The sequence below is a fragment of the Heterodontus francisci genome, chromosome 27, assembly GCF_036365525.1.
Source record: "Heterodontus francisci isolate sHetFra1 chromosome 27, sHetFra1.hap1, whole genome shotgun sequence".
NCBI classification, from domain to species: Eukaryota; Metazoa; Chordata; class Chondrichthyes; order Heterodontiformes; family Heterodontidae; genus Heterodontus; species Heterodontus francisci.
Window position 1 is genome coordinate 6,152,272 of NC_090397.1, and position 16,393 is coordinate 6,168,664.

At 42.1% G+C, this 16,393-nt stretch overlaps 1 protein-coding gene across 1 annotated transcript in view; it reads right to left on the reverse strand.

Annotated features, from left to right (window-relative positions):
• The window catches only part of LOC137384869 (dynein axonemal heavy chain 3-like), a 613,990-nt gene that overhangs the window by 527,883 nt on the left and 69,714 nt on the right, over positions 1–16,393 (reverse strand). The window contains exons 7-8 of the mRNA XM_068059481.1: positions 11,738–11,896; positions 11,395–11,623 (exon numbers count right to left, since the gene is read on the reverse strand). Coding sequence (XP_067915582.1) covers positions 11,395–11,623; positions 11,738–11,896 — 388 coding nt within the window. The remainder of the gene's footprint in view (positions 1–11,394; positions 11,624–11,737; positions 11,897–16,393) is intronic.

A 16,393-nucleotide genomic window follows, 5' to 3' on the forward strand; every position in this document is an offset into this window, starting at 1 on the left:
GAGCCTGTTGCCCCAGACACTGAGCAACAATGATGGAGAAGGTGGAGCCTGTTCCCCAGACACTGAGTAACAATGATGGAGAAGGTGGAGCCTGTTCTCCCAGGGACTGTGCAACAAAGTTGGAGAAGGTGGAGCCTGTTCCCCAGTCACTGAGCAACAATGAAACCATAGTGACTGTGAAAGGAGCTGATGCAGGGAATCCCAGTCTGCAATGAATTACTGAATGGATTGTTTGGACATTCTCTTGTGTCATGTGGAATCCATTTATTATCGTATATAAATATGGGGCAGTATATGCAAAGCAGAAACCTGGAAAACTGACTCATTATTCTTGCAAATTGATTGTTTATTTTTGGGCGGTTGTGTAACAACTGTTCAGTAAATGGAGTTGATTGTTTAGTTTTCAAAGTGGTGATTGGCTGAAATCCAAATTCAGATAGCAATAACTGCAGAACCAACCAATCACCTTTACTTGGCAGATAGGTGTGATTGTGATTGCTTCCTCGTTTATCAACAAGGCTACTGTTAGGTGCCTTCCATGGAAACTAGGACAGAATCACAGAATACAATGCCCAAAACGCTTGTGAGATCACTCAGCACTGGTGGGTATGGGAGGAGGAGTGTCTGAAGGCCTGGTGAGTAGGGAGAGGCAGAGGGGGTCCCCAGCCTGAACAGGAGGTTCCTGGGTTTGACAGCACTTGGAGAGAGTATCTTACTTGAACTCCTCCCAACCCTATAACCTCTGCCAAGTAGGAAGAGAATGTCATGCAATTATCATTACCTTCAGGTAATATGCTTGCCTGACTTGGAACTATATCGCTGTTTCTTCGCTGTTAGTGGGTCAAAATCCTGGAACTCCCTCTCTAACAGCACTGTGGGTGCACCTACACCACATTGGACTGCAGTAGTTAAAGGCAGTAGTTCACCACTGTTACGGAGGTGCTTCCATTTTTAAATTTTATTTTGAGGAATTGTGTTAAAACTGAAAGGACTCCATGGATTTTTATTTTTACCAAGTTCACTGACAGGACAAGATGTTGTTTGAAAACCACCTGTGCTGGAGGCCACCTGTGAGTTCGGCTCAGAAAACAGCAGAACCCTTGGTGACCTGGAAAAATTATATTTACAGAGAAGCCACAGGTTAAGGTTTGTGGAGATCAGGAGGGTGACTCACTGTTTGGGATTGGAACATTGTTTTCAGTTTTAGTTGTGTTTGAAGATCACCCAGCTCACCTCCTTCTCTATCTTTTTGAAGAACTCCTGCCAAGATCCAGTGTGGGAGAAAAATCCCTGGTGCCGCAGAGCTCCTGAGGAGCTGGAAAAAAAATCCTGTGATTCAGGTATGTGCTGGCGGAAAAACCTTGATGTCACATTTCTGCGAGAAAGCCAACTAGAATAATTCTCAACATCTCCAGAACAGACTGTTTTTTAGATGAACACAGTGACTGAGGTGGTGCAGTGGTTAGCACCGCAGCCTCACAGCTCCAGCGACAGGGGTTCGGTTCTGGGCGCTGCCTCTGCGGAGTTTGCAAGTTTTCCCTGTGACCGCGTGGGTTTTTTGCCGGGTGCTCCGGTTTCCTCCCACTGCCAAAGACTTGCAGGTTGATAGGTAAATTGGCCATTATAAATTGCCCCTTGTGTAGGTAGGTGGTAGGGGAATTGGGGGACGGTGCGGATGTGGTAGGAAATATATGATTAATGTAGGATTAGTATAAATGGGTGGTTGATGGTTGGCATGGACTTGGTGGGACGAAGGGCCTGTTTTGGTGCTGTATCTCTCTAGGACCTGTCTCCGTATATCTGGATTCGAGACCAAAAAAGGGACAACTGACTTCCTTCTTTCTTTTATCATCAAGAATTAGCAAGTATTTGGCCAGGGTATTTTTTTTTTGTCTTTTTCTTTTGTAACAGAATTCTGCAGAGTGAATTTCTGTATTTTTTCCAGTGTCGGTGGGGAATTTTTAAAAAGGGAACGTTCATATTTTAATCAGTGTGTTAATGCTTTGCGTCATAACTGGTTAAATCTTGTTTTATAATAAACTGATAATTTTGTTGTTTATTAAAGAAACCTGGTTGGTGTATTTTATTCTGGGATTAAAAAATAGAGTATATGATTGGCTGTATCGGTAACTGGGTAAACATTGAAATAGATGTTGTGACCTTTGGAGAAGTGGAACTAGAAAAACAGTGCACTCCTCCCACCTCGGTTGTAACACCACCAACTTCTCAAGGGCAATTAGGGATGGGGAACAAATACTGGCCTTGCCAGCGAAGCCCAGACCCTGAGAATAAATAGAAAGATACATTCCAACATTAAAGTATCTCAGTCGCAATATGTTAAAGCAACCCCAAGTTTAAGTATTCATTATTAGATAATTATCCATTACAATATTCACCTAATTATCTAATAATGACTTTGTTTTCAACAGTGATTCCATTGTAGCTTAGGATGACCAAACCAGATGTAATGAAAGTAATTCTTATTTTACTATTCTATTAGTCTAATAAATTGGCAACTGAGCTTTGTAATCAGATAATCAAGGTGTGGACACCATGCACAAACAGTGCATCAAACCTCAGAATAATAGGATATTACAAATTCTAAAGAAAATACCACAGCCATCGTACAGAACCTACAGATAGAGGAGATCTGGGAGACAGTGAAGAACACCATGTTTACATGGGTCCCCCCCCATTTTCTGTACCTCCTTTCATTCCCATTACAACTCTGATTTTTAAAGACTAAATCAGTTCTCGGGTTGCGGGCACAGCTGACAAGACCAGGATTTATTGCCCATCCCTAGATTCCCTGAGAAAGTGGTGGTGAGCTGCCTTCTTGTGTATCTTGTTAGGTCATTTCGGAGGGCAGTTAAGGTTTAACCAAGTTGATGTGGGACTAAATTCACATAATAGGGAAGACCAGATAATGATGGTGGGTTTTCTTCCCTAAAGGACACCAGATCCCTTCTGATAACTGAAAGCCTCATTAGTATTTATGAATAATCAAGCCCACTAAAGAGAATTATTTAGAGAGCATTATTCGACTAGGTATGAAAATCAAAGGAAGCGTCTAGAGATGTCCTTATCTTGCTCTTTGCACATTCCTGCAACATGATCCCTGCTCTCCAGCAATGTGGCAGTGAGGGCCCTGAACAGTGGAGCAGTGTGAGGCCTGGTCAGCTCGCACTGCTTCGAGTGGAACTCCAGTTTGGTAACTGACCTGGCTCAGACTGTGCATGGGGGTTATCCTGGGCATTGTACAACAACTGTACAAACACAGTTATGGAATGCACGTCAGCAGTTGGTGAATTATTACAGTCAGGTGTATTTCTGAATCTCACTACTTTCAGGTACTCAATGCATTTTCTTCTGAGAGGATGGAACTAGCATTCCTGACCTACAAGGTTCCCAACAAAGACCCATATATAACTGATCCCATGTGCACACAATATTTTGAGTCTTCTGAACTGACAATGCTACATGGATACCCTTAGCTTCAGTAGTTTAGGATTTTACGTGTAACCAGGTTGCAAATTCCTTTATTAAAAGTAAGTCACATTGTACCAAAACTGAAGTTAATCATTCACTGGCTTCCATTGCTTAGTTATCATGGATTCCAGTAGTTTTTTACACTGTGTCTAGTGAGATAAATATTTCATTCATGTTATGACAGCGATAGCATCTGCCCAAATATTTGCTGAACATCTTCGACAAACAACCAGTTGTCATGAAACATGGTCAATAAGCAGAGCGGAGAGATCAGTTTATACAGAAAGCTTTATTTGAATAAATTTCAATTAAAAGAAGAAAAAACAGACACAGGACCAAAGCACCCCCATGCTAACCAGGACTGGTCACACTGACTGAACACTGCATATTTGGACTCAGCTACACCTGTGTGACTCAAACTCTGACATAACAAGAGTGCTCTCAGCAGTTACTGAGGCAGAACCTTACTGATATTCATCACTTCACTGGAAGATGTAGAAACAGGTGCTGGGTATCATTAATGTGCACTGTGTTCTGACTCATGATGTATGGACCCAGTTCCTTTATAACATAATAAATTAATTTGAGATTAAATATATGCACTTTTTAAGCAGGATCACAATTTAAGTAATAATGTGTTATTAAACAAGAGCAAACCAACATGTTAAATCAACTCTGATTATTCTAACCAAAATAAGGCTTAGCACTAAAAAGACGAACTGTTTTGAAAAAAGAATAATAATTAACTGGAGAGCAAATGCTTCAGTAAGAGTGTGAACTACATAGATTGCTAGATAAGAATAGAGACTTGTTCCATTCAACACTATTTTCTGAAATCTATAGATTTCTCACATTGCAAACTGTTTGTCCAATCCTTGTTTATTATAAATGAACAACAAGTGATGAATTAAACACATCACTGGGATTGGATATAGGCAGGATGACAATAGATGATGGGAAGCCTGCTCATATATATATAGCAGGGTTTGAAATACTCCCTGTGAAGCTCCCCAGAGATCTGTCACTGAGCATTTCATGGCTTTCATCCCTATGTGTGACATTATCCCAATCACATAGGAATAAAAAGCCATAAAGCACAGCAGTGAATCTATCTTCATTACTGGTGACATTGATTGTTCTCTTTACATGGTTTCATTTCCTCTTCAAAAGTAAATGGTCATTTCATGCTACATTACATAACATTTCAAACTGCATAAAACAATATTACTACTGCAAAAGACAGCTCAGAAATAAGAATAGCACCACTTAATGAAGCCTCAGTAGTTCCACAACTCATCACTGGTTTTACAGATCCAGTGTGCTCATCATTTGCCAACAGTTAGATAGTATTAATGTAACAGTTTGATGGTATTGGATTAGTAGCCCCAAGGACAGGATTTCCTAATCTCACCATAGAAAATTGTGAAATTGAACTCAATAAATGAGAGCTGTCACCAGACCACTGATTGTTGGAAACATCCAAGAGAAAAGATTTGAAAAATAATGTTCTCTAAGGAAAGAATCACCAAAGTCCAGTAAGTACAAGTGTGCAATACAACAAATATTTATCAATGCTACAGAGTGTTCAGGTTCAGTTACTTACTTTGGGGGCTGGATGGTTGAAGGCATGGCCATGAATGGTGGGGCAGGGGGGCAAATGCAGAGACTAGAGTTGGAGGAACACAGCACTCTCTGAGGTTTTGTTCCTCCAACTCAGTAATTTGTCCTGAGTATTGACAAATAATTAAACAACCTGAATTCTATTTGTGATTACTCTGATAGTTATTTATCTTCCTATATTTACATTGCATTTTGAAGGCCTGGGTGGTAAAGTGCTGGGATATTAAATGTGCACACTAAATTGAACTCATTGACCTACAAACACCTTCATTGTTAATATACTTCTCAACACACATGCTGACTGTTGGTTCAGTATGATGGTGTTCTTAATATATTTGTATTGTAACAGCAGTGTGTTGCTCTAACATGTGGACTATCACTTGGCACTGAGAGCAAGTCTCAGGCATTGCATTGTTGGAAAACAAGAGAGCTCAACCATTGTGAGAGTGTTTGAAGGTATAAGAATGCCTGGTGGAACTGTGTGACTTGCAGTTAATGACTCCCTGCTCTACCTCACCATTACCTCCCTTAATCCCTCAACTGTATCAACACACTGCTTGCCTGGCATCTAATCCTGGATGAGCAGAAGTGTTCTCCGATTCAACTTTAGGAAGACCAAAGCTATTGTCCCCACCACAAACTCTATTCTCTAGCCACTGACTCCATCCACTCCCTGCCTGAGGCTGAATCAGACTGTTTGCAAACATGACGCCTTATTTAAAATAAAAACAAGAAATGCTGGAAATATTCAGCAGGTCTGGCAGCATCTGTGGAGAGAGAAGCAGAGTTAACGTTTCAGGTCATTGACCCTTCATCAGAACTGGCAAATACTAGAAATGTAAAAGATTTTATGTAAGTAAAGCGGGGGATGGAGCAAGAGATAACAAAAGAGGTGTTGATAGGACAAGGTCACAGAGAATAACTGACCAGATCATGGAACAAAGGCAAATGGTATGTTAATGGTGTGCTGAAAGACAAAGTGTTAGTACAGAGAAGGTGTGAATTGACTGTAAAGCACAAAGCACTCCAAGCACAAACATTAAAAGACATTAAAAAAAAACAGAAAGTGGGTTGGCACAGTAGAAACAAACGAAACAAACTAAAATAAAATAACCAAATAAAATAGAAAAAAAATAAAGAAAAAAATAACTAAACATAAAAAGATGGGGGGGGACAGACATGCTCTGAAATTATTGAACTCAATGTTCAGTCTGGTAGGCTGTAGTGTGCCTAATCGGTAAATGAGATACTGTTCCTTGAGCTTGCGTTGATGTTCACTGGAATACTGCAGCAATCCCAGGACAGAGATATGAGCATGAGGGCCAGCAACCAGAAGCTCGAGGGTCATGCTTACGGACTGAGTGGAGGTGTTCCGCAAAGCAGTCACCCATGTAGAGGAGACCACATTGTGAGCAGTGAATACAGTATACGACATTGAAAGAAGTCCAAGTCAATAGATGCTTCACCTGAAAGGAGTGTTTGGGGCCTTGGATAGTGAGGAGACAGGAGGTAAATGGGCAGGTATTACACCTCCTGCGATTGCTGGGAAAGGTGCTGTGGGAAAGGGACGCGGTGGTGGGGGTCATGGAGGAGTGGACGAGGGTATCGCGGAGGGAATGATCCCTTTGGAATGCTGACAGGGGAAGATGTGCTTGGTAGTGGCATCACGCTGGAGGTGGTGGAAGTGGCAGAGGATGATCCTTTGGATATGGAGGCTGATGGGGTGGAAAGTGAAGACATGGGGAACCCTTTCGCGGTTCTGGGAGGGAGCGGAGGGGGTGAGGGTTGAGGTGCGGGAAATGGGCCAGACACAGTTGAGGACCCTGTCAACCACAGTGGGGGGGAATCCTCGGTTGAGAAAAAGGAAGACATATCAGAAGCGCTGTTATGGGAGGTAGCATCATCAGAGCAGATGCGTCGGAGACGGAGAAACTGGGAGAATGGAATGGAGTCCTTACAGGAGGCAGGGTGTGAAGAAGTGTAGTCAAGGTCACTGTGGGAGTTGGTGGGCTTATAATGGATATTAATAGAGAGCCTATCCCCAGAGATGGAGACAAAGAAGTCAACGAAGGGAAGGGAAGTATCAGTTTTGGACCATGTGAAGGTGAGAGAAGGGTGGAAATTAAAAGCAAAGTTGATAATGTTTTCTAGTTCTGGGCGGGAGCAGGAAACGGGACCTATACAGTCATCAATGTACTGGAAAAAGAGTTGGGGGAGGGGGCCTGAGTAGGACTGGAACAAAGAATGTTCGACATATCCCACAAAAAGACAGGCATAACTAGGATCCATGCGGGTACCCATAGCAACACCTTTTACTTGAAGGAAGTGAGTGAAGTCGAAGGAGAAGTGAGAAGTTCAATGTGAGAACAAGTTCAGCCAGGCAGAGGAGGGTGGTTGTTGATGGGGACTGGTTGGGCCTCTGTTCAAGGAAGAAGCGGAGAGCCCTCAAACCATCCTGGTGGGGGATGGAGGTGTAGAGAGATTGGGCGTCCATAGTGAAGAGGAGGCAGTTAGGGCCAGGAAACTGGAAATTGTCAAAATGACATAGGGTGTCAGAAGAGTCACGGATGTAGGTGCGAAGAGACTGGACCAGCGGAGAAAAGATAGAGTCTAGATAGGAAGAAATAAGTTCAGTGGGGCAGGAACAAGCTGACACAATGGGTCTGCCGGGACAGTCCTGTTTGTGGATTTTGGGAAGAAGGTAGAAGCGGGCTGTCCGGGTTTGTGGGACTATGAGGTTGGAAGCTGTAGGGGGAAGATCTCCAGAGGAGATGAGGGCAGTGACAGTCCTGTGGACAGTAGCTTGTTGTTCGGTGCCTTATTTAAACCTTAGTTACTGATCCCGTATCCTCCCCGTCACCAAGACTGCCAACTTCCACCTCTGTGATATTATCCATCTCCCTCCCAGCCTCAGTCCATCTGCTGCTGAAAACCTCATCTAAGAACATAAGAAATAGCAGGAGTAGACCATTCGAGCTCTCGAGCCAGCTCTGCCATTCAATACGATCATCTTCTACCTCAACTCCACGTTCCTGCCCATGCCCCATATGCCTTGATTCCCTAAGAGACTAAAAATCTGTCTATCCCAGCCTTCAGTGTATTCAACAATGGAGCATCCACAACCCTCTGGGGTAGAGATTTCCAAAGATTTACAACCCTTTGAGTGAAGAAATTTCTCCTCATCTCAGTCCTAAATGATCGGCCCCTTATCCTGAGACTGTGCCGCAGTGTTCTAGATTCCCCAGCTGGGGGAAAAAAACTTCTCAGTGTCTACCCTGTGAAGCCCCTTCAGAATATTGTATGTTTCAATGAGATCACCTCTCATTCTTCTAAACTCCAGAGAGTATAGGCCCAATTTACTCAGCACTACAATGTAAGCCAACCCTCTCATCACAGAAACCAATCTAGTGAGTGTTCGCTGCACCGCCTGCAAGGCAGGTATATCCTTCCTTAGATATGGAGACCGAAACTACACACAGTACTCCAGGTGTGGTCTCACAGTTATACAATTGTAGTAAGATATCTTTATTCCTGTACTCCAATCCCCTTGCAATAAAGACCAACATGCCATTTGCTTTCCTAATTGCTTGCTGCACCTGCATGCTAACTTTCTGTGTTCCTTGTAAGAGTACACCCACGTCTCTCTGAACATCAACATTTAAACGTTTCACAGCTTTTTAAAAATATTCTCCTTTTCTATTCCTACTACCAAAGTGAATAACTTCACATTTTCCCACAGTGTATGCTTTTCTGAGCTACAAACTTAATTATTCCAATGCTCTCCTGGCTGACCTCCAATCTTCCACTTTCTCTAAACTTAAGCTCATTCAAAACTTGGCTGCCCATACTCTAACTTGTACCAAGTACCATTCACATGAGCCCTGTGCTTACTGACCTACATTGGCACCTGGTCCAGCAACACCTCGTTTTTAAAATTTTTCATCCTTGTTTTTAAATCCCTCCATAGCCTCAACCCTCCCTATCTCTGTAATCGCCTCCAGCCCTGCAACACTCCAAGGACTCTGCTGTCCTCAAAATATGGTCTCTTGTACAGTCCTCCGTTCCTTTACACCACCATTGGTGGTTGTGCCTTCAGCTGCCTAGGCCCTAAGCTCAGGAATTCCCTCCCTACACCTCTCAGTCTCTACCTCTCACTCCTCCCTTAAGACTTTCCTTGAAATATACAAAGCTATTGGTCATCTGTCCTAATCTCTTTTTATGTGGTTTGGTGCCAATTGGGACCTGGGGTTAGTTTGGGATGGGAGTAGGATCTATAACCGACAAGAGTGCCAATTGGAGAAGGTGAAAATTAACCCCACTGCTTCTTAAACATTACTCAGACTTTTCTAAATTATGTCAAGTGATTCATTACATAGAAAGTACAGTACAGAAACAGGCCATTCAGCCCAACTGGTCCATGCAGTATTTCTGCTCCATCTGACCCCTCTCCCACTCCTATTTTATCACACCCTATCAGCATATCCTTCTATTCCTTTCTCCTTCATGTCTAACTTCTCTTTAAATCCATCTATGCTATTCTCCTCAACCACCCCATGTGGTAGTGAGTTCCACATTCTCACCACTTTCTGCGTAAAGAAGTTTCTCCTGAATTCCCCATTGGATTTATTAGTCACTCTTACGTTTACGGCCCTGAATTTTGATCCTCCTACAAGTGGAAACAATTTTTCTGTGTCTAATTCCACTTACCTGCCAGATTCAATCATTTGTTTCTCTCCCCTGAACAATACAGACTTACCATTCCTAAGCAGCAAAGTTGCTAGTGAGTGAAGTAGTGTAGCGCCAATGGACTTGGTTTTAGCCAGTCGTGCTTTGCCGGCTCGTTTCACACCTGGATCAAATTACATTTCCATGAACTTTAATGGTCAAGACAATTGGTCAGGGCTTAAAACAGGCTGGCGATTGGCTATCACCTGTTTTGTGCTACTGGCTAAATCCAAGTTCACCCCATTGACCTGACATGGCTGATGAGCCACTCCTAGCCTTAGATTGTAAAGTGGATACTATAAGTGGAATGTTCAGGTACAGATACTTTTCTCAGCTACCAACGCTTCTCATACACTCTCCACTTACCTTCCAGATTATTAGTTACCATTCTCCTCCCTGTTGCACCTCTGGACATAGGACAGACAGTATGGACAACCAGCAAAGGACAGAGAGAGGAAGTTACAGAGGGTAGAGGCAACTATAGAACATAGGAACATAGGATCAGGAGTAGGCCATTCAGCCCATCGAGCATGCCCTGCCATTCGTTTAGTTTAGAGATACAGCACTGAAACAGGCCCTTCGGCCCACCGAGTCTGTGCCGATCATCAACCACCCATTTATACTAATCCTACACTAATCCCACATTCCTACCACATCCCCACCTGTCCCTATATTTCCCTAGCACCTACCTATACTAGGGGCAATTTATAATGGCCAATTAACCTATCAACCTGCAGGTCTTTGGCATGTGGGAGGAAACCGGAGCACCCGGAGGAAACCCACGCAGACACAGGGAGAACTTGCAAACTCCACACAGGCAGTACTCAGAATTGAACCCGGGTCGCTGGAGCTGTGAGGCTGCGGTGCTAACCACTGCGCCACTGTGCCGCCCATTCAATACGATCATGGCTGATCTTCCACTTCAATGCCTTTTTCCCACACTATCCTCATATCCCCTTATGTCATTTGTATTTAGAAATCTAGAAACAGAAAACAGACGATAGCTGTAAAACATCACCGAACCTTAGTGAGCCCTGTGTGATTGTGCTGGGCTCTCTCACACATTGACACGGTACCTTCAGCCACTGCACAGCAAGGACAATATTTGAACGGTAAAAAAAATTAAGAGTGGCCTCAAATTTAACTGAACATTATCCTTGACAATATTCAATTACTACACACAAATATTATCCGCCTACATAAAATGTAGCTGAGTTATATTAAGCTCATTTGGAGACATTCATAAAACAGATGGGGTTGGATATGGGCTAAATTGGGAGTCGTTTCAACTCAGTTTTGATCTGAGTCCTTTTAACCCACATCACATCACCAAAAGGTAAGCACAGCAGCAATCATATTTTAAATACATGAGGGGGAAGAATAGTTTAATGTGGGGTTTCCTGGAAGATTAGTCATGATATTGAATATTTAATCACAATGAGGGAAAGAGCCAGTGAAACATGAGGAGGAATGTGTTGTGTTCGTGGGCTGGGGGGTGAGACAAGGATGTGATATAAGATTTTCCAGCTGAGCAAAGGAGAGAAAAAGTAGCCAATTCACCTCATAAAGCCACGTCTCCACGAGGCCCTTGGCTCTGGCTGGAATGATGCGAAGAACAAGCTCCACTCTCTCGCCTTCTGCTGACTCAATGTGGGTGATTTCTTTCTCCTCATTAAAGGTGAGCTGTGCAATTCCTTCAAAGCATTTCTTCAGATGAGGCTGGACTCGAAGTGGGTCCTTTGTCTCCGAGAGAATTTCTAGCAGCTCATCATTAGAAAGGAAGAAAAACCTGAAACAAGGGGGAGAAAGTGGAAGCACCAGTATAACTCATTAAAAAAAAAACAAGCACCAAGCTGTTTGATAAAACAAACGTACAAAAGTAAGAGTATTGTTTCTCATTTACCGAGGGAAGAAGAGTCTTTTCTTTTCTAAATATTCGTTGAGTCCTCTCTGAATGTCATCCAACAGTGACTCTGCTTCCCTCAGCTTATCCAGTATCTGTGGCTGTGAGATAACTTGCATGGCACTGGCCCCCTTCACTGATTCTTTCATTATCAGCCTCCTGGAGTGTCAGACAGAATAGACTGAATGAAGTAACTATACCTTGCACAACAGGCTTCACAACTTTAATTGAAAACCCACTGTTACAAAACAACAGCGTGAATTTTTACTCTAGTTTTAAGCCACCACCACTGTGTTAATACGTCAGACTTGTCTGGTACAAAAGCACAGCTGTCCTTATTCACTGAAATTATAGGTAAATGGAATGTGAAAAGCAGCAATTGTTCTCAATGTGAATGATTTTTATCCTGAGACAGCTATTCGAAACTTTCCATTACAAGCTGGACAGAAGAAAGTGTTTTTAAATATAATTTTGTTAATTCACTCAGAGCAGGATTCCATTATTGAGTTCAATAATTTCAGCTTATTTCAAGGTAATAAAATGCTACTGTCTGCCAAACCACAATTGAGAAATAATTACCAATTTACACACAAAGAAACCCAGAGGTGCTAACAGAAAGCCCTAGCAATGTAGAGCAGAGATGTGAGACTCGGTATTCAACTTGGGGCCTGGGTTTGAAAGCGGCGTTGTGCATTGGTTAACCATTGTAGAAACTGCCCAATCTTTAATCACCTAATGGACATCCTGAGGTTGTGCAAAGTGCTATATAAATGCAAGTCTTTCTTTTCTTTCAGATGTGGCTCAGTGTGATGCACAGCTGAACTGATTGTCAGTGACTTCTTCAGGTCTCATGTATTAAACTGTTCTTGCATTGATGGTTCTCTGCTACAGGTTAAATGAAAACTAGAGCATAGGGATCACAATGACTAAGACTGTGCAATTCTCCATAAACCAGCACAAAATGAATTAGAAACACTTTGCTCTTTCTATCAAAAAAATGAAAACAGTCACACTTCCTGATTATAAAAACATGCCAAGAATACTAAAGCCAAAGGATTTATTTTCTAAAATACCTATATATTAAAACTGCTTCAATGCTGAAACCTTTTCAAAAAGCATTTCTTATAATATAAATCACATCTTGCTTCATGTCACACAGAGCTTTCTGTTTCATGCCTGTAGACCACTTGCTATTTATCAAACCCATGTGGTTTTCAATGTATTCACATATCCAGTGTCACACCACCATCAATAGATGGACTGGTGCTATTTCTGAAGTAGTCTTTCCAGCAACATATGAGTGAGCAGTCTACCAGTGCTCAGGTGTATGACACTTACTGCTTGCCATATTCTGCTGCAGTATCACTAGCTTATTTTTCCCATTGACTAATACAAGCAGGTATTAATATTTGATTTTGTATTTTATCCACAGGGTGTTCATGAGTCATGTAACATCTGATTCCAAAACAAGGCCCATGAATAGAGCATTTAATTCCTAATTAGGAGAGGCACAGGTCTGAAAGGGTCATCTTTAATTGTATTGTTGAATTGTCACACGGGATCAGAGGTGAGCTGGCAAGATGGATACAGAACTGGCTCAGTCACAGAAGACAGAGGGTAACAGTGGATGGGTGTTTTTCTGAATAGAGGGATGTGACTAGTGGTGTTCCGCAGGGATAAGTGCTGGGACCTTTGCTGTTTGTAGTATACATAAATGATTTGGAGGAAAATGTAGCTGGTCTGATTAGTAAGTTTGCGGACGACACAAAGGTTGGTGGAGTTGCGGATAATGATGAGGATTGTCAGAGGATACAGCAGGATATAGATCGGTTGGAGACTTGGGTGGAGAAATGGCAGATGGAATTTAATCCGGACAAATGTGAGGTAATGCATTTTGGAAGGTCTAATGCAGGTGGGAAGTATACAGTAAATGGCAGAACCCTTAGGAGTATTGACAGGCAGAGAGATCTGGGTGTACAGGTCCACAGGTCACTGAAAGTGGCAATGCAGGTGGATAAGGTAGTCAAGAAGGCAGTTGGCATGCTTGCCTTCATCGGTCGGGGCATAGAGTAGAAAAATTGGCAAGTCATGTTGCAGCTGTACAGAACCTTAGTTAGGCCACACTTAGAATATTGCGTGCAATTCTGTTCGCCACACTACCAGAAGGACGTGGAGGCTTTGGAGAGGGTACAGAGGAGGTTTACCAGGATGTTGCCTGGTCTGGAGGGCATTAGCTATGAGGAGAGGTTGGAAAAACTCGGATTGTTTTCACTGGAACGACGGAGGTGGAGGGGCGACATGATAGAGGTTTACAAAGTTATGAGTGGCATGGACAGAGTGGATAGTCAGAAGCTTTTTCCCAGGGTGGAAGAGTCAGTTAATAGGGGACATAGGTTTAAGGTGCGAGGGGCAAAGTTTAGAGGGGATGTGCGAGGCAAGATTTTTACACAGAGGGTGGTGAGTGCCTGGAACTTGCTGCCAGGGGAGGTGGTGGAAGCAGATACGATAGCGACGTTTAAGAGACATCTTGACAAACATATGAATAGGAAGGGAATAGAGGGATCTGGGCCCCGGAAGTGCAGAAGGTGTTAGTTTTGGCAGGCATCAAGATCGGCGCAGGCTTGGAGGGCCGAATGGCCTTTTCCTGTGCTGTACTGTTCTTTGTTCTTTTTTGTTCTTTGTCATATGGCAACGAACAGCTTTTCAATATTTGTAATAGACTATATTATATTGAAAGGACCTTAAATGTGAAAATGAGTAACAGAAGGACCATAGAAATATCTCAACTGTAATATGAAAAACACAGAAATAAGCCATTTGTCTGACTCACTCGGAAATCAAAGCCCATTGTCCTACACTGATCTCCAAACAGTTCAGTGATTTAATAGATTGCAGACCCTACAGGATTCAGTTAACTTGATTCAGCAATTGTTAATACACTTTCCTTTTAATATATATCTATATATATACTGTCCCTTAAATATCCTGGACAATATAACGTTCAAAACACTTTTTGTAGAAAATCCGAGGATAATCTATGCTTTGATGAATGACAAGCAAAAATTTTAACACACTCTGCACAGATTGGGAAGATTGTGTGATATTTCATGTTTTGATGAACATGAAATTTATGTTGTAGCCAGCTGAAGTCTGCTCCTTCCACAGCTGGTTTTATAAAATCACACATCACATTCACTTAAATAGCAAATGAGTCAATCAATGAACCAGCAACTGACAAAACATTTATCAGATTCATCAGGGCCTTTATTTCACTCTCTCAAACAGCAGCATTTAAGCTGCACAACTGGCTTTCCAACTGGCTGGCTGTTCATGAATCCGGCTTATTCTATTGCTTTGGATATCAATGCGAATGGAATCCAGTTGTGAGTATAGTGGCTCACTCTGTAACGCCAGTGAAAAATTCAGCCCAGGCTATTTAAATAATTGAGTATTAATTGCTGATTCCTTAAAGAAAGAAAGACCTGCATTTATATGGCACTTTCACAACCTCATGACATTCCAAAGCATTTTACAGCCAATGAAATACTTTTGAAGTGTAGTCACTGTTGTAATGCAGGAAATATGCAGCCAATTTTCACGCAGCAAGCTCCCACGAACAGCTATGTGATAAATCACCAAATAATCTGTCTTAGTGATGTTGGTTGAGGGATAAATATTGTCCAAAGCCCCAGGGAAAACTCCCCTTCTCTTCTTTGAATAGTGCCGTGGGATCTTTTACATCCACCTGACGGGGCAGCTGGGCCCTCAGTTTAACATCTAATCCTTGGTACACACTGTGCAGTAGAGAGTGTACTGCATGACGATTACCAGTTGTGAAAATGTTGAATATTAGAAATTCATATTTATTTGATGCTAACACAGTTAGGAGTTGTACCGAGCTTTACTCAATATACATTGACAACCCTTGAGTGAGAAACCAGTCTCTGGGTCTTTAAAGGACAACATCTGACTGTACCTTCTGTTATGTGTTTGTGTGATAAAGAAACAGTTTTTGCATCAATGAAATAACAATCATGATGTGTCAAACCTACTTAGCTTGTAGGTGAGAATAATAAATTAATTAACTGGATCATTTTTAAAACCCTTGCTAGGTTTCCTAGCACAGTGTATTTGTAATTAAAAGGGATTCTCAATGTTATAGTTTTACTTTAATCTCCCACTCTCTTGCTTTATACCAGGCTCATATTTCAACACGGGAGCTCCAGATTGCTAATTGCATCCCTAAACCTTGAGGACAATAGTGTCTTTCAACTCAGAAAGCCTGTTGGACTTTGAGCTCGACTGACTGAAGGAGCCTGATCCACTCGGTGAGTTAAAAAAGCAAAGTCAATCTACATACACATCATTCTAAGAGTAATAGGAAAACACTGGGCTGTAAGAGAAATGCAAACACTTCAACTGTAACATAAACTGAGCTGATTCCATTTCATCGCTCTTATCGCGACTGAAATCCTTTCTGCTGGCAGAATTTAATTTTAATCAGGCACTGTCAAGTATGTTAAGAAAACAATGATAAAAGGTTAGCAAACATTTTCACATGTGTAGTGAACAGCTATCAGTCCATTTGCCACTCAGATATAGGAAAAAACAATGATTTTCATTGATATTCTAGATCAACGTCAATCATTGTAGAAT